The 24,121-nt window shown below is 50.3% G+C and overlaps 1 protein-coding gene across 1 annotated transcript; it reads left to right on the forward strand.

The window, feature by feature from the left end:
* Positions 1–2,034: 2,034 nt before the first annotated feature.
* LOC119102871 (methyl farnesoate epoxidase-like) lies at positions 2,035–23,685 on the forward strand. Its single transcript, XM_037226322.1, has 5 exons — positions 2,035–2,324; positions 18,112–18,215; positions 22,547–22,708; positions 23,345–23,441; positions 23,664–23,685. Exons 1-5 carry the CDS (start codon positions 2,035–2,037, stop codon positions 23,683–23,685), a joined length of 675 nt encoding a protein of 224 aa, XP_037082217.1.
* The last annotated feature ends 436 nt before the right edge of the window (positions 23,686–24,121 follow it).

Consider the following 24,121-nt stretch of genomic DNA (forward strand, 5'->3'; position numbering starts at 1 on the left):
GTGGTCGGCCTGTAAACGTACTCTTCGGTCCAGTGGCATTTCCCGAGGGCACGGCCTCGCTTCATGTCACAGAGGCAGTTCTCTGGGCCCGAGAAATCGGCATAGCTCCCGCCTTTGCACCAGTGCCACCTGGGGAGCCTGAGAGCAAGCGTGTGGTCAAGAGTCCAGAAATGTGCCAAAAACGGAGACCTCTGCCGTGTACATAGCGTATAGCTAACAGTGTTGTAGTAGCATATAGTTGTGTCATCTAACAAGAAAACTCCATTGGCCATTTGCTGAAGTTCGTCTTTTTGTACGGAAGTTGAGTTGTTCCCAACTTTGGTACGGCATTAAGCAACGGCATTAAAACATCGTGTGAAAAATAGATTCAAATGATATTCACCCAACCCCTCACCTCCCTCCGTCCAGCCCTCCGTGGGCTCCCATGCCCCTGAATGAAGAAGTTGATGATGTTCAAATTGTCATGCCAATCGAATTGTATAGGTTGGTAGTCGAGCTAACACCTTTGATATGTACCAGATAGCAGCTAACCGATACCACAGCTCAAACTGGTGAATGTGTTTTCGCACCCAACATCAACATATTTTTTACTGCTGAAAAACTGTCCATTACGATAATCGATCGAACGGAGAGTGCCGATACATGAACAGTTGACATATTAGCAAAATGGGCTCCAAGGAACGAAATCACAGCCACGCGACACAATCAAATGTGTGCCTGGGTCACTCCAAAATTTCGGATCCCAAAATCTAAAGAAATGTCAGAGAAATATGTGACCATAAACGAAAGCGAGATACGGTAGAGATGGAAATGGTCCTAGGAGCCATGTCTGAGGTGGCCGTCCATCACACTCACTCGCGAAAAGTAAACACAGACTTAAAATGATTCTGAAAAATAGTTCCAGTGGCACTTCAACTTTGCGTCACTTAAGTTTTTATTGATACATGGCATCCTTTTACTTCGCCCTTGGCGGAACCGCCGCGTTTTGCTTGGACTCCACCTCGACTTGAAAAACACCATATTGTTAAAGCTTCCGGTTGGCAAATATCATGCGCTGCCTTACGCTTCCAAAGCTTATCCAGGCCCCATACGACAACAGAAGCTTTGATGGCTATATTTGAAGCCATGTCATAGAATCAAATCGAAGCCCAGGACGTGCCGTCTCTGACACGACAGAGGCTACCTCCGCGGGCTCTGGTTCGACCTACAGTTATCATGGTGTCCGGAAGCAATGTACCGAAGCATAAAGCTCGCTGTTTGTTAAAAGCAATGCATTATTCGAGCATACATGCGAGGGTACTGATCTCGGCCTGTGATAGAGGCACCAGTGCCCATAAGCCGCCAGGACACAAAATGTGACGGCATTTCAGGAGGTCGAAGTTACAGTCAGGCAGAAGTAGGATAGTAAAGAACCGCAGGTTAGACCCGGCAGACACACGCCAAAATTGTTAAGGGATCAAGATTCCAAGGTTTTCACTAAATTCCTGCTTACGGAAAATGAATGCCTGCAGATTTGTCGACAGAATTTAACATAGATTTTGGATCCAAATGTCTCCGAGTTGTAGGAGCAGGGGTCCGATCCTTAGATGAATTTATGGTATTTGTGATATGTTTTAGCCATAACGTCATACACCGTATTTTGTTGTTTTGCTTCTTGCTTGGAAAAACCCTGGAACCCCGCAATAACAGACTTGTGGCGCTTGTTACACGGTCTAGAGCATGACGCACAGTTCATCCAAGCGCAAACAGACCTCAAAACTCGCCATGCGTCACGAACCACGTAGAACCGGGATGGAAGCCGGCATTTTAACGCCTCGTTGCTGGGTGGGCGACACCTGACCCCTGAGCTACGCACCTTGCTCCTGTGGCAGGTACGACTTGCGAGACAGTCGGATGCAGCGGATGTTTGGTCTCGTGCGCGACTTCGTGCAGCGCTGCGGCCCGCTCTGCCTGGTGAACCTGGCGCCGCCGCTGCGCTTCGTGTGCCCGCGCTGGTCGGGCTTCACGGCTGTGCGCGACCACCGCGACGCGCTGATGGAGCTGTTCGCCGAGCTCGCCGCCGAGCATCGCGCCGACGGCAGGAACGTCGACGACCTGGTCACCCGCTACCTGGCCGAGCACGACGGCGAGAAGGAGCAAGCCGGGCGCAACCTGGCCGTCATCGTCATGGACCTGTTCCTGGCCGGCTCGGAGACGACGGCTAGCTCGCTGGGCTGGGCGCTGCTGTACATGTTGCTGAAGCCCGACGTACAGCTCGGTGTGCAGCGCGAACTGGACCGGGTGGTCGGCCGCCACCGGCTGCCCACGCTGCAGGATCGGGCCAGGTGAGGGGGAGAAGGTGCTGGAAAATCGGGCCAGGGATCGGACAGGTGGTCGGGACAGGTGGACGGGTGGATAGGTTGACAGGTCGGCCGCACGTCGGGTTGAGTGAACAGGTGGACAGGTCGGCTGCAGCTGGGGCAGGTGAGGGGTTGATGATGAAAGATCAGGTCAATCGCAGCCAGAGAAGGTGCTGGAAGATGTGACCAGGAGTGGTGGAGGGTTGGCTGGAAGATCAGACCAGGTAAGCGAAGTGAATGCGCCGGATTATCGAGCCAGGAGAGGTGGAGGGATGGCGCTGGAGAATCAGATCAGGTTAAGGGAGCAAATATGCTGGAGAATCGAGCCACGGAGGTGGAGGAGTGAAGGTGCTGGAGGTTGGGGCTACTAGAGGTGGAGGGTTGACACTGGGGGATCGGCTCCGGAAAGACAATTGCACATGTTGTCGACCTGCAAACTCCACACATCGGTGCCATTCCTCAGCTGTCGGACGAGGTAAGAGATCCAATTATTCAGGTGACGTTTAAAATTACAGCAAACTTGACTAGCAGACATTACATCATGCCGAACGGCTTGGCAGATGCTGCCACAGCCAGCCGGCCGCATCAGTTCGTCCAAGCCGGCGAGATTCGACCGCACCGCTGTTTAGATACAAGATCGTCATTAATTCCACATCTCCATTTTGAGAAACGATGATGAAATTTGAGAGAAGGATAAATGCGCATTAGCCCTCCGGGTGGTAAAACGGCATCCAACATTACCGGGAGTTCACCTAGGCGATCCATGTTATGATGAATTTAATAATATGTGCTGGCTCTATCAGCTATTGACTACATAAGTATAATATTTTTTTTGTCTCATTCTGAGAAGGTCCTCATCCCAAAATTAGGATGCGCATGAGGCTTTTTTCGTTGATGACTCTTTAAATCACCATGGTGGTTTGAATGATGTATGTGATAGCGGTGCTTACTGACATTGAATATTATGATACGTAACAGATTTAAACAAAATTCTTGTTTCAGCGATTTGAACACTTCGAATAAATATAAGCCCAGCTCGCATCAATTGTAGGAGCCGATGATTGTGCGTTCTGTCCCGTTCAGAGTAACTCTTCGGGGTGCCTTGCTACGGTGGTTATCAAAGCGAATTCGCCAAATCATTGCCGAATGGTTCATTGAGGAAAGTTGGCACCAACGGGGTCGAAGGGCGTGTTTTTTATTAGTAACCGTATATACTAGCATATAGACGTATATACCAACATCAAACCGGCGCCGCAAGTAACTAAGACGCAATGCATACCAGACGCCAGGTCTGGCGAGTGCGACTCTGGCGCGAGCTGCATAAACATGAGTGCGGGATCTTATCACTCGACGCTAAAATGGCATGCAGTCTCTGCGGAATCTAGCTCTCCGGTGTATCCACATGTGCTCCAAGTGCTTACACGACGACAGCCTTGGCATTTGGGCAGATGCTACTCCGCCAGAGATGCTCAGCGTTGCAACTCGGCTCCGGTTGGCAGAGGACTGGGACCTGAAGGCCGCACCAGATGCACTGCATTCAGACACGGTTCGGACCATTCGCACCCGGCGCCTGCTTGACGAGAGGGGGCTGAGCGGGATCTTAGTTCTGCCGGCGAGTGGACTCGTTGCTAAGCTCTGGTACCGTCCGGCCGTCCGCGGGCCTCCGCGTGGGGTCTTTTGTAGTTGCCATGATTGAGTTAGATGTCCATAATTTTGACGTTCGATGCACGTTAGGCTTATGTTTGGTTTGATCAGTGAAGCAGGAACCGTTCCAGAAGGTATTCGTGAAAGGTAGGTTTGTACCTCATTCGTGCTTTGCCACTAGGCAACACCAACTTGTTTTTGACAAATATGAATATGAAGACGGGAAGCATTTACATCGGGGTTTTAGACAAGCAGTTGCTGTATGATGTCCAAGCTAAGCATTTCTTTGTAGTCGCATAATCAAGTCTGCGTGTCTTTTTTGTGGTTTTCATGGAAGCCACTACTTTTATGTTCGCATAGACGTTTTCAGGTGAGAGAACGCCAAAAAATTTCCCGAGAATGTTAATTTGGCGAAAATATCGTCACAGTTGTAAACGATTTTCATCTACATACACACACCAAGAACTCCCTTAAATCAATCTTGCTTGGGCATGCATAGCAAGGCGTAAATCGAGAGTCGTATAATCGTGCCAGCTAGCATAATATCTGAACCACCCCGTAAAATGACGCACGGGCCTCTGTGGTGAGCAGCTCCTCAAGTCTGGTCCCTTGTGGAGCTGCTGGTAAATGTATAATGTGGACGTCGTGAGTATTAACATACAGATGAACGCACACCGGATGACCGTCTATCTGCAGCATCCAAACCAGTTCCACAGCCTACCGGTGCACAAATGTTCATGAACCCACGTTGATGTAACTTTGTAGACCGCCATAATCATCCATTCCTTTGGTGTGACAAAAAATGCCAAGTTGTTGCATGGAAACACGCATCGTAGACCGCATGATCGGTGCGCATTCTACCAGTTAAATTATCCGAGCTATCACGAGCCTGCCGCGCCGCTGTCAATCACGTGATCTCCTCCCCACTGAATACCGCCGTGCTGCCATCCGGAACGCCGGAATCGATGATCAGTTTTTGGCCGAAACGACCAGTTTTCATGACGTAATGTACACTTGGGCTGCACTTTGCAGCTAACACTGATGCGGAATTTGATACCGCAGAGAAACATACCGGTTTACTGACTGCGGTATCGGGAACAGTTTAATAACCATGAAGTGGGTTGTCAGATGGGCAACCAACCGATGCAGTGCGACCTTCGTAATTTTTAATCTACTAGTGGTGGACGTGTAAGAACAAATTATCGAGATCACGAATTTCACATTCCGACCCCAAGTGTAAGGTGAGACAGTAGTAACAGCCTAATTCCTCGGACAAATAACCAGGCGTCTGGAGAAAAAGTTTGGTATATATTTCGGCAGCATGTCTTTATCGAAACAGTAGCAGAAGTGAATTAACTTCTGCTGTTGTTTCGGTAAAGGCATGTTGCCGGAATATCAGCCAATCTTTTTTCTCTTCTCCTGGTTTTTCAGAGGAATAACGCTGTTACTACTGCCCATCTATGTGAATAATGTTCCTCGCCAATGCACTGAACAACTTGCACAAGTGTAAGGTGACGTAAACTGAGGAACGCGGATTGGCAGCACTGTCCTCAAATCGTTCAGACTTTTTCGGGAAAAATCTAACGGGTTAAGGTAGTCCACGTCTACAAGAGGCAAGTGGCAAGGGCGGAGGGCATCAGGTTTGCCCGAGAGCGGTATGCAGGCACCCCTCCAGGTCCCAGCGCCACCCTTCTCTCTATATTTATACGCCACGTCATGGCGGCAACCTGGTCCGACTGATGATGTTTATTTAACGTTTTTTGGGTAATGTCACGGCTGGGTGATCTCATCCTGCCTCCTACATGCCGATACACCAATAGCGTGGGATGTTGGAAGCAGTGATGTGTAATTCTTAATTAATGCGTTTCGGAATGGGATATTGGCATTGAAGATTGATATGAAAAGCTTGATGAGCACTTATGACTTGTTTTTCACTGTGGCCAGTGGACTTCAATAAATCAAAGTCAGGTCGAGTTTGAGACTCCCCCAGTTCATTTCGGAAATGGCACGGCACATGACAACGTTTGGCTTTTGAACCCGAAAGAGCGCTCAAGTAAAAGTTGCGTGGGCTAATGTGATACATGAGTGTACTGACTCGTGGCACAAAGTCACAACTTTTGGTGGTTACTTCACAAGTCAACACGTCCAAAAGTGTCGATGCTGGCTGGCAGGTAGTTGAGGCGGGTTGAATGCACTGGCAAAGGCTGTAGTACTACAGGATTTGTGACAGTTTTTGCCCGCTTGCAGTGCTCATATCAATACTGCATGTTAGAGCAACAGCAAACAATGATTCCTCGTATCTGGATAGCACGCATCAAACCTAGTGTTCTATTTTATTTAGGTCCGTCTGCATGTGGTGCACCGTTGGTTTTACAGGGTGGGCGATATAATGAACAAAACAGAACATTTCATCATTCGCGACTCTTATCTCAGTCCAAGGAGATCTAAGTTTTTATCTGTTCACACTCCCTGGCTCTCACACACCAAATGAGGACGATGGTAGTGAATAATGATTCCAAGTGTTGAATTATCCATTTTGTAAGTATTATTGAAGGGCTGCAGAACGCTACCTATATTTGAGTTCCTGCTGTCCTGTTTAGTGCCGGGCAGTATATGGATATTCACAGCAATTTTCTTAGCCTTCGTAGTGGCGATATTTTTGGTCCAGACACATCCGAAATGACGCATCGGCCGGACAGCAGGGCTGCTGCAGGGCCCATGCCAGGTGCCGGGCTCCTCACTGCCATGAACACGGTGACAGGACGGATGGGCTTCAGGTAGCGAGCACCGACACCTCCCTGGTGGCGGAGAGAAACACGTTGGCGGTCGTTTAGCCAGCCACCTGCAACATACCGTATTAGGGACTGCCTTAATGTGTTGCTTTTTCGGTTGAATTTGATTTGTTCAGTACGTTATTATATGAGTGTCGATGAATTGAAGGGAACTTTGAAGATATAGAAGGAGGCATCATTTATGATGAAATGAGCTCACTCATAACTATCGGTACACTTTTAAGTAGATAAGACGGCTCTAAACAACACAGCTTCTTTGTTTAGTTACTTTTCCCTTGAATCCGTCATTGCTTGATTACGCCATCGAACGTTTGTACGACAATGAGTTGCTACCAAACCAGCCGCGCGCAATTACCATCCACGCTCTCCTTTGTAGTACTTCAAACTCTCCGAGAGATGGCAGTGCGGTGCATGAGGCGTTTGGTGAGCCAAATATCGTTATATGCTCGTGTTTTGACCCTTTCTCGTGGTGTTCTTGCACATTTGTTGACGAGTTTAGGAAGTTTCTTTGCAATCACATGCTTGGTTATGACACTGTTTACAGGTATTTGATTACAAAACTTAATTGGGTAATAATCAGCAATTATGTCCAACTTCTTATACTGCATAGTACAAAATGTTATTCGTCATTGATAGGAGATATTGTCGACCCAAACGGTGGCTGTACAACCGTCCGGCTAGAACTGCTCAAGTGGTTTGCTCCTTTTGTGGACCGAAGCCAACGAGGCACATCTTCTCATTGCCGTTTTCGTAGCTTTTCTGTCAGACCCGCTCGAAACATGCTTCTTTTCGTTTAGTTATCGTTGCTCACTTCTCACCCGACACTATGGGAAAGCGTAGTAAGCGCAAGGATGACACTGACACGGATTTAACCTCGGCCTCAGACATTGATTCTCCCCTGGATAAAGACGACGGAAGTGCCGCTAGCCCCGCTATACCCCTCTACCACTTCGCCGGATGACCCTCGCGCGCCCCAGACTCTTTCCATTTATTCACGCACTCCCACCACGGTGTCTGGACAGCACTCGCTTTCGTCCAAGGCCCGCGGTACCGACTCTCGCTCCTCTTCGACCATTCCGGTACTCGCCCCGATGTTAACCCTCGCTCGACAATGACCAGTGTTCGCCTGACACCTGAGCCGATTCTGGATCCTCTCGGCTCTTTCGTTGTCGTTCAACCTTATGATGAGAATGCATCATTTCTGAAAATCAGTATGTCCTGGCCATCGAAGCAAATCAAGGCTATCTCCGGTCCACGCGAACACAAAATTGAAGCGCCGGCAAACGGATCACTTCTTATCAAAACAATCATTCGCACACAGACCAAGGCGCTGCCCAAAACAACGGAATTATGTGGCAAGCATGTAAATGTCTCCCTGCACTATGCTCAAAATACCACCACAGGCACCATATTTGCGCGAGAGCTCCGCTCCATGACGAAGGAGAAGATCCTGGGGGAGCTCAAAGACGAGCATGTTTGCCATGTCCGAACACTGACGACGTTTAGAGATGGCCAGCGCTGGGACACTTGTCTACTTGTTCTCACTTTTGCCACCACTCGACTTCCAGAGACTCCCACAGTTGGTTACCTCCGTCATGAAGTTAGGTCGTTCATATCTAATCCACTCAAATGTTTCAAATGCCAACGGTTTGGTCACGGCAGCAAGTACTGCAAGCGGAATGTCAGATGCCGTAAGTGCGACGAGACCTCTCCCGCGTGGTCTACCTGCACGTCGCCCAAAAATGTCTCAGCTGCGGGAGCGCTGATCATAGCGCCAACTCCTCCCAGTGTCTCACATGGAACAAAGAAAAAGGAATTGCTGAGAAAGGGCCAAGACGGCGTGTCGTATCCCGAGACACGGCACATTATAGACTCAAAAATATCCCGTAGTGCAACAAAACATACGTACAGGCAGTAAAAGTCACGATGGTTACATGCGTAACGCAGACTGTCTATTCTCCAGATGTTTTCCCTCAGGGTTCTCGCTCCCCGTACCTCTGTCTCCATGGAGTTGGCCACCAAGACCCAGACGAGTAATACTGCCTAGTCGCCGCTGGCCGGGCGTTCGGATGTCCAGACGTCCTTGCACTCCCGTCCCCAGGCTGGCAGGCGTTCCAGCCCTTCGGCTATGCGTGGCCCGCGTGTGGCTCAAGCCGTCCGGTGTCCTAGCCCTTCAGCTATCCCAGTCCTCCAGCTAACGATCGGCAGACGGGTCGCTTCGGCCGCCCAACGAACGTCCAACAACGACAACGCCAGTAACTAAATCTCCACCACGACACCTCCCTTGGGGATTAGTTCTCGTACTGTCAAGTAGCCGTCCTTTTCCGTTCCAGCCCTCCGAAAAAAACAATACTTCAGTTACATGATCTGTAAAAGTCATAGAGGCATTCTCCCAAAGCCTCGCCTATCGCAGTTTTTCAGTCTGCTACAAGGCAGACTTCTTTGATCAAGCGCGACCCGGTTTTCCTTCAAATCCTCACTGCTTTCTCTCTCACCATACAATCGACTACAGCGTACCACTTTTTAGAGCTCTGCGATGTAATCGATTTCCTCGGTAACGCTTCAGTAAACCGGGACAAACTACATTACGCTTTCTTCCGTCACTTACCTGGCAACATGCCTCAGATGATATTACAAGTTTTCAATGATTTGTGTTCTTCCCATGATTTTCCGAACGCATGGAAAAACGTAATAATAATTCTGATCCAAAAATCAGGCGAGGATGTACACGATCCAGTCAACTATCACCCATTACGCTCATCAGCTGCGTTGGAAAGCTTTTGGAACACGGAACAAAGCATGGTTGGCAAACGCCTTGCCTGATTATAGATGGTAAACAAATTATATTAGATCAGCAATGTGGGTTTCGACTCAATCGTACCACCTGTGAACATATTATCCGTCTCGGAACAGAAATTTGTCGCTCGTTTTGCCAAAAACGTCAAGTCACTGCTGTGTTTTTAGATATAAGTCTCACTTATTATGTGATATATAATGCGGCCTTGATTTTCAAACCTAAAAAGTTAGTATTTGAGAGCCTTTTGACACACTACCTCGTAGAATTTCTCTCGGGAATGCGGCCGTCCCGCGTAACATGCCGATCGGCTGTCTCTAAATGTTCACCTTTAAGAGAATGGTCTTCCACAAGGTAGCCGTATATTTCAAATTCTCCTAAACCTAATGACAAATGATTTGTTTGACGGTCTCCCTTCAGACATATTCGCGACACTTTTCGTAGACGACAGCGCAATTGTGTGCTCAAATACAGAGCCTGGTCACGAACGAAAACGCCTCCAAGACGCACTTCACAAGTAACAACAATAGACGAGACGTTATAGACCTTATTTTGCACAAAAAAATCGACCGTTATAATTTTCAGTATATACATCATGTACAGCGTCAATATACATCGGTATACTTTCTTTAACTCTACGGACACAATATTCCTTTTTTCATCGTTTAAATTCCTAGGCATCGTTCTTGACCCGAGATTAGCTGCGACCAAACACGTCGAGCATATCCGCACCACATGCATGACAAGCTTGAATATGTTTAGGTGCATTCGCACACAAGGTCGAAATGTGGTGTTGACAGGCATACCCTTTTATCTTCATCACAACCTTAGCTCTTCCGATTATTGTCCTTAAGTGTTATTCAAAATATGTGTTTCCGGCTTCCACACGGAGCACTGCCCACATCTCTAATTTCGACACTTGAAGAAGATGCGTTCATGATGCCTCTAGCCCTCCCACGTATTGAGCACGCTCCGAGGTATGTCACAAAGATTAGACAAAATCCCAGTCGCCCAACATTCGTTTCCACACATATATTACCACGAATTCACCACACATAGGATCAGCAGAGCGTCGTTCGGACCTTACAACTGCGTCTTGAGACACTGTAGCAGAACGTCGCTCGGACCTTACAATCGCGTACTGAGACACTGCGGCAGAACGTCGCTCGGACCTTACAATGGCGTCCTGAGACACTAGCAGAACGTCGCTCGGACCTTACAATCGCATCCTGAGGCACTGTTTTCTGTCACAGTATAAACTATATTGTTTAAACTATGCACGAACCTCCAAGTTTCCTGATTTAGTATTGTCCCCCTGGCAGGTGGCACCTCGAAAAGTTATCATCCTTCTATTGACCCTTAACGCACCGTGAGAACAGCTTATGTGCAACAGAATTTTGATCTTGTGATCGCAAATATACACAATGTCGTTTCATTTATCATGATTGTTCCAGGGCCGAAAACCACACCGCATGCACCGCATCCCATCACACACATTACTCACAGAAATGCAGACTACCGGATGGAACATTCTTTTATTTTGCAGCACTATTCGCCCTATTTCTTTCTTCGCAACATATCGAGCGAGAATATCATAGGAGCAAGCCTGTAGCAATCTGCTTGGATTCTACGTCGACCCTGCTGTCACATATTGACCTTTTACTCGCCACCTCCGTGCCATTATCATAAATCTGTATCTCTCTTCACGCACATGAAACATAGACATTAAATTTTTGTAGGTGTCAGGCCATCGGGGTATCACAGGAGATGATTGGGCCGACCGATTGGCCATGGGAGCGCTGGCGTCCGCTCACATCACACCCATCCCTGTTGATCATGCTACTATAAAAATGGCCGTTCACAACTTGGCAACATAACTTTGGCAATGACAATGGACGGAAAACGCTAAGACCCAACTTCATGACACAAACCAGAAAGTACACCTTGGCCATCAGTAAACCGTATAGAACGTTTGGAAGGAGGGGTACTGACACGTCTTTGAATTGAACACAAAAAGCTTACGCTAAGTTATTCATATTTGCAACAACCGCGTCCCTAAAGTCAAATGTTTGATCGTTCCCCTTTATTTAAAAATATTTTACTTGAATGTGGCAAATTTCAGCAGCAGTGAAAGGCACTGGAAGCATACCACCGTCACCACGACGTTGTGTTATCGTTAAAAGTACTCCTGGGCAACGACCATCCGCATCCTGTTGATCTTTTGCTAAATTTTCTTACACGCACTGGTATGCTTCAGTTGCTGTGATGTGTCATCATTTCAGCTGCGTTCTTTCTTTTTTCAATCACACATTTAAGTTTAATTTGAAATACACCTTCCAAGACGTGAAATCGTCCGAACGGACCGCAGCGCCTTTAGCTAATATAGTAAAAGTCGTGATTATCATCCGACCCTCTTATCCTCTTTTCTTGCTTTGTCCTGAATTCCCGTAATGCCCCGCTCACATGGGACAGCCTACATGCGTCAGCCACGAGTGGCCGAGAGGTTCCCTGGAGGGGGGGGGGGGGGACCCTGACCCTGCGCTCAGCACACACCTCTCAGAGCGCTTCCTACGCGGCCTAAGGCTCGGTGGTTACCTACCCAAGCGTATGTAGTCGTGTCCCACCGTTATCCATTTTACTTGATCCCATGGCCCTGAATTGATCCTTTCTGGTTGAAAAGACTCTAATCCAAATAACCAATCGTGATTGAAACTTGCACAGCCTGCTCAACATTGATTGAGAGCCAATTGGCGTTCATTACACTTGAGAATTGTGGATGACGGTCGCCGGATCTGAACAGCTCGACGATGATGTTCTTTTTGGCCTTGAACGCCGTATGATGGACAGTCATATGGTGGCAGGATTTAAATGAGGCTGCTATGGTGTTATGCATGACTGAATGGCTCTGAAATAGTCCTGCACGAGAAAGCCTTCACATTCTCGCCGGCGTTTAACTCAGAAACCAAAGGGCTTTATATCTTAAGGAGAGTAGGACTGTGAATTGCATATAATGATCTCCAAAATGGTTATTTCTGTTAAAAACATACGCAAATGTGGAGCCCTCCTTTTTATGAATCATGTGCACATATGGTTCCTTAGATTTATTTATGCTCATATGGCGGCTCGTCATACAGAAATGTCTCTGAAGACAGGTCTTTTCAATTTCACGTTTCTTGCTTTAAAGGTGGGCTTCATTAATTTTTTAGTTGATTATTAAACCAATACTTATGAAGTGTCCATGTGACGCCCATACGCCTAAGCATCTTACCAAGTGGAGAAGCCATGGGACTTCAGAGGTATAACCAAGGGACGAGGGTTCCGAGGGTCTGGGGACTAGGACCCCTATACGATGCCCAGAAAAATTGGCATTAAGTCGAGTTTCGGGTAAAGGCAGGCACCTAGATCCTCTCGTACGCTCTCCCCCTTAAAAGCTCCGGTTGTGAGTTTAATCAGCCTAGTCTTGTGATGTGCATCAAGCGTCTCTTATGATACCCATCACAAATCCCAAATGGTTTTGTAGGCATATGCCGCCAACTTTCACCTTATTTCTTCATGATACGGGGCGGCCGTGCCACAGCAACCGGCGAACAGGCCATGCGGCTAGGCTTCCAGGGCTCACACGATTCGAACACCACCACTGACCAAACGGGAAGGAAACGTCGATTCTCGAGACGCTGCAGCGGTTCGGGTCAAAAGGGGATGGAACCGTCGGGCGGCCCTCTAACGCGCCGAGCAAGGCGGACCTAGCGCTCGCTACATCAACATCAGCCGGTGCCCCGACCGCGGCGCCGCAGCCGGCCATGATGTCAAGACTCCGCCCAATCAACGGCGTACTGACACATTAGAGGCTGTGATACATAAGAGGTTATGAACATTGGGCTTTGTGATGTGGTAGAAATTACGTTAGGCGGTGCAGTTAGCTACCATGTTATGTTAGGTGATGCGGTTAGCTGCTATGTTATGTTAGGCAATGCGGTTAGCTGCTATGTTATGTTGGGCAATGCAGCGATCCAGCGCTTCACAAATCACCCCGGCGCGCGTGGCGCACCGAATCTGGAGCTTCCAACTAAGAACCTGGACAAGGGAGGGGACGAAGGGAGAACTCCCGCCACATGGCGGGAGCGCGTGCTTTGAAAATGAGTGTTGAAGGACTCAATTATGCCCAATTGGAGCAACATAAAGTGTCCTGCAAACATTCAGGGAGACGACTTGGACGGTGACAGGGGAGCATCGGGGAGCTGCGCAAAGGTGATTCTTCACGAGCGGTCAACAGGACGCCAGGCGGCAGCCACAATTAAGTGGGGGACTTTTGCCCCCCTGACCACCATAGGCCCCTCGCTTCCAGGTGCGGTCCTCCCCCTCATGCTCTCCCTTTTCGGAGCTCTGAGCTGCGGCAGCGCGGGGCACGGCCCAGACGGCGCGCCCTGTCCCGGCTATATGGTTCTCGGTGCGAGGCTGTGTGTTGAGACTGGCCGTCTCGTGATCGGATGTCATCCCTCGGTTTGTTACGCCTCTTCCTGCCCATCTGTTTATTTACTGTCCCCGCTTATCAGCCGTGAAGCGTCTCGATGTCGATCATCGCGCGGGCGCTCTGGTGTAAAGTTATCGATGCACACCGTGTGTCGGCCGTCATCGATGTCGTTTATGGCCTCGCCTTGCTGCTATTTTTAATTTGTGGTGGGATGTTGATTTTGCAATGACCCGACAGCACGCTGCAGAGCATGGTGTCGGGGGGCAGTGTATCCGTGAGATGAGAAGGCCACATTTAAGCGCCTCATTTCCAAGCTGGTTTTTAGAAACCATGCTGGGAAATGAATGCATCATAATTCATTACGTACTTAGCAATGAATGAGAGCATGCCTAGCCGTTGTTGATGTGACTCCATTTATCTAGTCCAGGCGCCCAATCCGATGAAGCTGTAAGTCGGCGTTTCTTTTCGTCATTACTCTTTGACCTTTTTTGGCATGGCCATTGAGCGATTTTTGTGTTCTTTTATTTTTATCATTTTACCTTTGACGACGCTCATGACGTCTCGTGACCCCTGGTGAAAACAGGCAATTTGCAAAAAACGCCAGGATGTGTCTGTCGGAGCGATATGAGTCCAGTTTCCCGTGTCAAGGCTTTGGCTTCTTCGACGCGCGTGACGCGCGTGATGCGGGGACGACGCTCAACGTCCAGCTTTCGTACTGGATATCGTCTTCTAGAGTAGCGTACGCGGCACAGGGTCAGTCGCGACCGTCGTCACCGCGTCACATAAAAGCCGGAAGCAAACTGTGGTAAGTCCGTTCTTTCCGCAAAACGAGGCGCATTACACTTTGAATGTCCCCTCAACGCCAGTGCTGAAACATGCTTGTTCACTGTTGCCAAGAAGCTGTCAAGTTTGCGCCACTCGGGACGCCGAGGATTTCGTTAAACAACTATTGCCGGCGAAACATCCCATGATCATATGGTACATGGACTAGGCTGTCGCTGTGGTACATATGCCACCGGAAGTGACCAATGTCTTCCGCTTAACCGGCATCGCTTTGATTTGTGATGATAACACCCTTTGCCGACAATGTCGCCGCGCGTTTGGAGGGCACTGAGTGGGGCCGCCGGGCTGGTCTACCGCACGGCCGACGCGGTAAGGCGACGGAACGGCGCGAGAGTTTACGGCTCAGGGAGGTCAAAGGATGGGCGACGGCCCGGCCCTCGACGGTGTCCTCGCGCCCGCCACTTGCGTCCGCCACGTGCGTGACGTCAATGCCGGGCGGAGCGTGTCCGGCCAAGCCAGTTGCCGGGCAAAAAAGGTCGAGGGAGGGGGCGGGGGCCTGGCAGAGGCCGGAAGGGGCGGGCTTTGCAAAGTGAGGCTGGGCAGGGGGCGGGGGTCGGCGAAGAAAGAAGCGTCGAGGCGGTCATGTAGGCCAGCTTAGTGGGAGGAGACGCTGTGACAGCCAGTATGACGACATGCTCGCCCCCTGCGCTGCGGCAGAGCCACGGGGGCGACGGTGGCAGGTCGAATGCCGTCTGTCAGCCGGCGAGGCACTCGCGGTCCACCGGCAGAGGGCAGGAGCGGGAAGGACGCGTCTCTCCCGACTGATTCGTAGACAGAACGCGGTACTCTTAACCTGACAATCCTGGTTCGAATCCCAGCAATTCCAAGGAGAAAGTCTATGCTGTGACGCGCATATGGGTGAATGTCGAGCAGTGTTTAACCCATTTAGGGACTCAATAACATCCGACAACAGTGCATACAAACACACCAGACGAGAACGAGAGTCCCAACAATTTTGACGTCCGTAATACTCATACCTCGTCAGACACGCTATGCAGAGCAATTGACTTAGTTGGTGCGGTAGACAGTTGGAACTGTTTAAGGCATAAAACGCACAGAGCAATGCGCGGAAAAGTCAGCATTTGCGGACGATCTAACCGAATTCCGTAAAATTTGACCACACAGATGTCAAACCAGGGAACCGTGATGGTTGTAACTACCACATCGCATGAGTCACCGGCATAAATATTTTCATCCCATGTGTACTCTTGTCGTCGTTCATTTAATTTGCAGCTGAGATTTATTGCTGGCAAATCAGACGCTCTGGAAATTATGGCGCCCTGAATATGTCCCAAATCCGGATCCCAGTAACTTCAAGTAAACGCTTATTGCTTCCCTCTCGCATAAAAGTAGTTAATCAGATACGCGTATTAGATGGCCCACTTTACCAGAATATCTGGGTATAAGTGGAATTTGTTTTCACATCTCCGTGCTTTACCAGTTCTATATAGTAATTTTAGTCTGCCGAACATGTTTAGTTTCTGAAATATTGAAACGCGGCTGTATTCTCAAGCAATATCACGTGATGTGTAAGGTTACTTTCCAGTCCACTGAAATAATCGAATTGGCAAAGGGGCCGGTAGGGGCGGGCTCGGTAAAGGAAGGTCGGAGGAGAGGCGGGGCGGGGGCTCAGCGAAGAAAGAAGCATGAAAACATATTCATGCTTATTCCTTCGCTGAGTCCCCCCCCCCCCCCCGTCCCTCCCCCGGCCTTCCTTCACCGAGCCCCCCAAACGTCTAAATCAGAACTGAGCATTCTCAACAAAGGAGACTTCATGTCTGTGGTGGACATGACAGCTTCTTGGTCCATAATCTAGGCCGCCGCATCCGAATCAAGCGGATGTTTGCATGCCTGATTGCCACAGAAAGGTCAGCTAGAATCCGCCAAGCAGGGACAGCCTAGCCCTGAGATGCCGTGTCGTAGTTTCCTGATCTGCATTATTCGCCGTACCGAAGTGCTGAGTTCTGGGCACATGCATCAAGGTCTGCTTAAACAGTGCTCAACCTAGTACGACCCATGCAAACTATTCGAAGTGATTTCAGCAACCAAACTGTTGAGGCTGAACATTCTCAACGGCGTTCGTGAGGTGCGAGGTGTGAGGTGTGAGGCGTGAGGTGAGGTGTGATGTGTGACGTAAGATGTAACTTGAACTGCGTCTCCAAACCATTCATCACATAGATCAGGGAAAATGTAAGCGTCAAAAGTGAAAAGTTATCAAACCTTTTCGATGCCAATAATTTTCAATGAACTTTGCTCAAATCATTGGAAAGGATCTTCGGCGAGAAAAAATGGCAGCGAGAAATTGCTGTGATTAAGTTGACGCCTGTGTATTTACTACGGTAATGGGAATGTGAATGACAATTAAAAAAGGAGGATGTTTTTAGGGGTCCATGATTTTGTCATCCGATCCTTTACGCATCGTTCCTCCATCATTAGACACATCATGTTGAAACAAACGTGTGGACGAAAATGCCTGCACGCCGACTGCTATAAAGCGGATGTCATGAAAGCCGAAGAGGCGACACGAGGGAACACAAACATGGGAGCGTTGCGAGGGGATAGAGAGCAAGGAGCTGTAGCTGAAAACAGGCAGAAGCCTAAAGCCTGAAAATGCCTGTTTGCGCTGACCACCTGTCATCGGTGCTGGAGTCGGGATGGTGAGGGTAGGCTCTACTCCCCCAAAACATCTGAAGCTGTTGCCCCAACGAGCATTTTGGGAAGTAGCATTGCTTGCAGAATGACACCACTTGGAGGAGACCGGCTAAGACCGGATATGGCATTAGGGCAGTACTTATATGAAACTTAACGATGCGGTCAGGTAAGGAAAACTCAGTTTTCATGACGAGAATCGTGCTTTTTTCCAGCGAGTTTCCCGCCCTTCTTTTGTTAATTGGTGCTTTGTGGTTAACAAGTGTTTGGTAGGAATGAAATGTCTGGAACACTTCTTACAGCTTGCAAACTTTTTGATACTTCCATGCATAATTGTATACCGGCAAAATGGGGATAAATATATTTGCATGTATGTCTATGTTACCCCTACGAAAACCCGCGCCGCTTCCGGCATTACAACAATGTCCAGTGCTTTTATTGTGTAATTAACACAAGTGACATTTGCTCTCAGACAGCATACCTCGTCATTCGCTCACGTCATGTAAAATGCTTCGGATGCGTCACAGAGAACATGACCATTCTGAGTGGGTTGATCTGAATATGGTGCCGCTCCCACAGCCTGCCGTACACGGAGGCGACGCTGAGCGAGGTGGCACGCATGGCGTCAGTAACGCCGATGGCACTCGCCCACAACGCGTCCTTCCGCTCGACAACGATAGCCGGTAAGCCCCGGAGGAGCGCTCTTAGGAAGCGTCAAAAGCAAGACTCGCTACGCACAGAGATACACACACGTGCCGCGAGTTCTCTCTCTACGTATATGGTATAATCTCGTGTGATACAAGTAACTGTGGTAATCGAAGTTGGTACTAATTTACTAGCTTGCGAAGTTCTCCAAAGTTTTTAAAATGCTATATATGCGTGCAGGAAGACAGACGCAATACTTTCACGGCTTTGGGTCTTAACCCTCGCCGCGGCCGGTTATTCTGATACGTTCGTTGGTGCAGAGGCCAGTGGGCGGGGCGGATTGGTTGGTATGACGCCTTTGGCGTTTCTAACGAGACAGGCCAACAAGATGGACGGAAGACAGGCGTGTGCGGCGCGACAACATCTCGTGAGTGACACCTTTCTGTACTTGACACATATCGTACCAGGTTGGGCCGGATGTCAAACTGTCACAAAACGACCAGTTATTACGGCTTACTGCCAAAGTGTTTTCAACTATTTTGGATATGTAATTCTGAACATCACTAACGTGTTAAACGATAGTTTACAACTGCAATGACATTCGCCAATATTTATTTGACACGCAAGTTGGGTCAGATCACGACCAGACCTGTCTCCGCTTTACTGGTAGCAAGCTTACTGGACGGCCAGACCGGATCAGACTGAGCTCTGAAGATTCAGTATATGTAGCGCCTTAGTGGTACTAGCCTCTACTTCATCGGCAACCACTTCCCGGAAAATGACTGGCGGCGTGCTGGGAGGGCGTACTGCACAAGGCGACCGCATAAGCCTTGGGCCGGGGCTAAACCTTCTAGCGCAAAAGATGGCGCGGCACTGGGGGTTCGCCTTTATCCACTTTGATTTATTCGGCGTGTCAGTATTATGGTCGCGGCATCGTGTTCTTGGTCGTCTTGACCACTGCTCCGGCTTTTCCGTCAGGCTGTGACAATTGGGGATGACACTTTGCGTTGAAACCTCCAGTTCCGCTGGAAGCTCTGAAATGCCTGTGATGTTTAGTGAGGCCCACCATCCTTGTATCGGACGTGTCGAATGCCAGGTGGCCAGAATGGTGTCTGCGCCGCTTAAATGCACCTTTTTGGTCGTGGTAGTGGGGTCGTACACGGCTGCAGGCTACCGACCGGAATGCCACACTGTAGCCAAGGTAAGCTGTCTGGCCGCATGCTCCGCGGAACCAGCTGATGTGACTTGGGAGGTCCGCATGGGTTCTTCGCGTCTCCGCTAGGTCTTTCAGCGGGGAGACGGTAGGTCAGTCCTGGCACTATTGATATCCTTCGACTGGCATCTCAAGAGATCGACCCATGCCGGCCAGCTCATGACCAGTCTGGCGCGCGCTGCCATTTTTTGCGGACTGTGGTGATCGGCCATTATACAGCAGCGTAAGGACGCTGCATCAAAGGACTCCTCGGGATAACGAGCGGGCGGCAGCAGGCCATTAGGACGTTGTCGACTGTGCGGTCTGTGAGCTTTGGCCAATACTACCGAACGGGCTCTGGTAGGTCTCTTCGTCTGGACGGGAAGCCGTCCAAGACGGCTTGGTGGAGAAGTCGGGCCTCCAAAGCTGAGCTCGCAGCATTTTGACCGCTTTCATGCGGAGATCTTTGGGAGAGGAAGATGAATGCTACACTCTTCGCTGTCCCCTCAGGCCATTACCGTTCGCGCCGGCTGTAGCGGTCGAGGAACGGCAGTCGACGCGCAGGCGAATCAGATCGAAGCCCATTTTGGGCCTCTGCGGTCAGACCACTCCACGCATTAAGGTCCTCTTATGATGTTTTGATGGCATTCTCTTCCGCGGCCCGCTGGCTCGCTGTCAGCTTCGACGCTGTCTGGGACCTCTCGACAGGTGGCACTGCGGCACAGATGACAGGTGGCAGCACCAGTAACACGACGCCTAGGGGACGCAGTTCTCGTCACGGGGCCGACAGGTGGCGCCACGTCTCCGTCGACAGGTGGCGGAACCTCGCCGAGTGTGGGCAGCGCCGCTGTTACAAATGTGGGTGGAACAGTGGTCGGTGTTGGGCCCCGGCTGCTGCAAAGCCATCCGCGAAGGAAAGCTCACCGGTCGCGCGAAGGGGATGACCTGAGTCGGTAACTTCTCCAGGATCAACTTCAGATCCCTGGCGACATTCTTTGAGAGCAGAGGGCCGCGCACCCCGGCTGGCAGGATGTGAACATTCTCCCGTGATAGCCTTGCGATGCGCCAAGCGACATGTCACAAGCAGACAGCCAGCACGAGGACACGGTGGGTGGGTTGGCGAGCTTCGGGTGTGCCTTCGGGTGGCCCGCGGGTTTTTTTCAGAGCAGGCACCTACACAATGTAGGAATTTCACCGAAGTTTCTTGATATCGTAGTCCGAGGTTACACGCGCTAGGGTGGAAGGGAGCTTGTTCCTCTCCTTATGGATTCCCTTATGCTACTTTCGAACGGTACGAGTAGCAACGCAAAGCTCTATAGCTAAAGACAATTAAAATGCTAACTTCTTAGCTAAAAAAAAGATATATCCCGCAAGATCGCTGGCCTCGAGTGGTGTAAGGGCAGGCCATCGTTGTTAGCAAACCTTGTGGTAATTAGTGTAGTTCCTTGCGCTGGTTTTGATTCAAATGCCAAAAAAATATCAACGATTTTTTTGTCATTTGCTCTAGTAGGTCATATGCGGTCACCGATCTTAAACGACCAGAACTGCCTGTTTCTTGAGCAAGTTTTTTGTTTGATTTTAATTGTGTGCGTAGACAGGACCCCCTTCCCTCAATACCGATTTCTAGCTTCACTTTGTTTGACCTTAGTTGACCAGAGCGTCACAACCAACACAATCCATTTCGCATAGAGCCTTACCTACCCTGTGAATCCGGCATCTCTTGTTCTCTCATCTTTTGACATTCCAGTGGGCAAATTGACACCCCACACCCGAGCGCATAGTATTCAACCACCCACTCCCCTGCGCGGCTGAGTCAAACAAGATTCCTGACCTGCATCCCTTTTGCACACATCCTCAACACGATCACTGGCGATTCCGAAGCGGCGGGGGACAAGGGGACTTGATTGCGGAGCTCTGCTTTTTGGTTAACCGGCCTTTAAGTGAAGTAGATCATGCATTTTTAAGCAGGACGGCTAATTTCTTCCTATTTGTGGGACCGCAAAGATGGAGGCCTATGAGAAAGGCGCGGAACTAATATAAATTGTGATCTTTACTTACTGGTCTCAGCGATTCACTTAGGAATATAATAGCTCATCGCAATAAGGTACTAGCAATGTCCGCTGATGCTCATCAGTACTCTAAGGGTAAGGTCTAGAAATTTCCTACAGAAAGCTCCATCAGTTTATGACAGACACCCAGTATTCGAGAAGCTCTCATGAAGCGCGCGGCAGACGTCAATCGTCAGCGTAAGTTGACCTTGACCATTGATGTTGGTAATCATCGGTAAGCATATTGCGCGATACATACCGATTACACGCCGATCTCGATGGGTGCACAGCGCTGAGTTTGAGGCACATATATTTATTTGAAAGTTAACTTTTGGGCTTGTTTAAAATGACGCTGAGCTCCTGTTTTCTCGACATTATGAGTTTGTTGTTATCATGTTGACAATGATGAAATATATCTATGCCAAGAAACACTGGTTAAGCAACGTCGTAAGCCAATATTTCAACAAGTGTTCCCTCGTAGCGTCCCTTAACCAGTACCTCCTGGTAGAAGGAAGGTCAGGTATGGTCAGCGCAAGAATTCCACACAAGTAAAGTACATTGTAATTTCAGTTATGGTCGCACTCCATGACTTCAGTAGGCCAGAAAACATTGTCCGATTTAAGGACAAATTTGCCGCGATAGCATAATGCCAGGTGGGCGAATGCAGTGGCTGCATTGCATCACATCGGATCATATTACTCATGTTGTGCATCGTATTGCATAACACTGAGCACCTTACCTAAAAGCATCTCTCTTTAAACTCGAGCGAAAAGATGGCGCAGAGTAAACAGTGAAACACGTATCCACTAGACCAGTGTCCCGAATGGTGACTGACTGAATAGTGACCAATGACTAGTATGTACTAGACCAGTGTGTGTACGTAGTGAGTCACTAGAGAAGGCAAAGGTGCTGATTCACGTTTTTTAAGGGGCGCCGGCTGGATGGCATCCAGTATTCCTTTAAAGCCCTGCGCGCCTTTCCCCTGAACTCCCTGTGATACCTCAATGGCGTCCTCGCCAGATAAGAGCACTCGCCGTACTGGTTCACGTGTGTGTTTGCTGTAAACGTGCCTATACGCAGTTCGTGTCATCTCATCTCAGGAGCGTTTAGGACAGAAACGCCTTTCCAGGGTACCGAGTGCCTCTCGGCTCCATGGTGCTCTTTGACCTGCACCACGTGCACCACGACCCCGACTACTGGGGTGACCCGGAGGCGTTCCGGCCGGGGCGTTTCCTGACGCCGGCTGGTCAGCTGCGCAGGGACATCGACCGTCTCGTCCCCTTCGGCACCGGTGAGGTCCACGCCCCGTCTGCCTTCCTGCTCGAGGCGCGCCTCGGGCCACAGCCGTCTCGGGTTCCATGAAGCGACATGCATATTTGACATCCGCGCCCGTAACTGACTGTCGTGACTGCCGGGCCCTTGCCAAGGGAAGCGCCCGTGACTGCACTGTCGATGTGAATGCCGGGGCGTTGCCAAGGGCTGCGCCTGTGACTGCACTGTCGTTGTGACTGCTGGGCCGTCGCCGAGGAAAGTGCCTGTGACTGAACTGTCGATGTGAGTGCTGGGCCGTCGCCAAGGGAAGCGCCCGTGACTGCACTGTCGATGTGACTGCTGGGCCGTTGCCAGGGGAAACGCCCGTGACTGCACTGTCGGTGTGACTGCTGGGCCGTTGCCGAGGGGAGCACCCGTGACTGCACTGTCGATGTGACTGCTGGGCCGTTGCCGAGGGAAGCACCCGTGACTGCACTGTCGATGTAACTGCTGGGCCGTTGCCGAGGGAAGCACCCGTGACTGCACTGTCGATGTGACTGCTGGGCCGTTGCCAGGGGAAGCGCCCGTGCCTGCACTGTCGGTGTGACTGCTGGGCCGTTGCCGAGGGAAGCACCCGTGACTGCACTGTCGATGTGACTGCTGGGCCGTTCCTCAGGGAAGCGCCAGTGCATCGGCGAGCCGCTGGCCCGGATGGAGCTGTTCCTCTTCTTCAGCTGCATGCTGCACGAGTTCTGGCTGTCGCCGGCGCCCGGGCCGCGCCCGTCGGCCTCCCCGGCCAGCAGCGCCTCCCTGCTGCTGCCGCGGCCCTTCTCGGCCCGCGTCACGCCGCGGCCCCGCTGCTGGGACGACCCGGCTTAGACCGGCTGGAGTCACAGCTCACCGGACCGGGACTGACCGCGGCCCCGCTGCTGGGACGACCCGGCTTAGAGCGGCTGGGGTCACAGCTCACCGGACCGGGACTGACCGCGGCCCAGCTGCTGGGACGACCCGGCGTAGGGCGGCTTGGGTCACAGCTCACCGGACAGGGACCGGATCCGGGGACTGGATCCGGGCCCGCCCACGCCTGCACTGCGGTTCATCAGACGAAAATGTAGCTTACGTTTTTTCATATTGTTCCATAAGGGTGTGCGCCAAGAGCAACTTAATTTTATTGATGTTTATATGTTAAGTCATTGATGGGCCCGGTAGCTCAATGTCAAAACGTCACTTGTATGAATATTACATTTTTTGGGTGATACTTTCAAACACGAAAAACTAAGTTATTGTCGACGAGTCCATAAGATCGAAGTAAAAACAGCGGGCGTGGTAACTTTTATTCATGAATTTCGCCCCGTTGGCAGTGAAGTGGTGCGCTTGGAGCCGCGTGTGGGACGACGCAGGGGCGGCGGCAGTGACGGCCGAGAGCAGGCTGGCAGTGCTCCTGGAAACCGTG

This window comes from Pollicipes pollicipes, unplaced genomic scaffold, assembly GCF_011947565.3.
Source record: "Pollicipes pollicipes isolate AB1234 unplaced genomic scaffold, Ppol_2.1 Scaffold_5724;HRSCAF=6776_pilon_pilon_pilon, whole genome shotgun sequence".
In the NCBI taxonomy this organism is placed as follows: domain Eukaryota; kingdom Metazoa; phylum Arthropoda; class Thecostraca; order Pollicipedomorpha; family Pollicipedidae; genus Pollicipes; species Pollicipes pollicipes.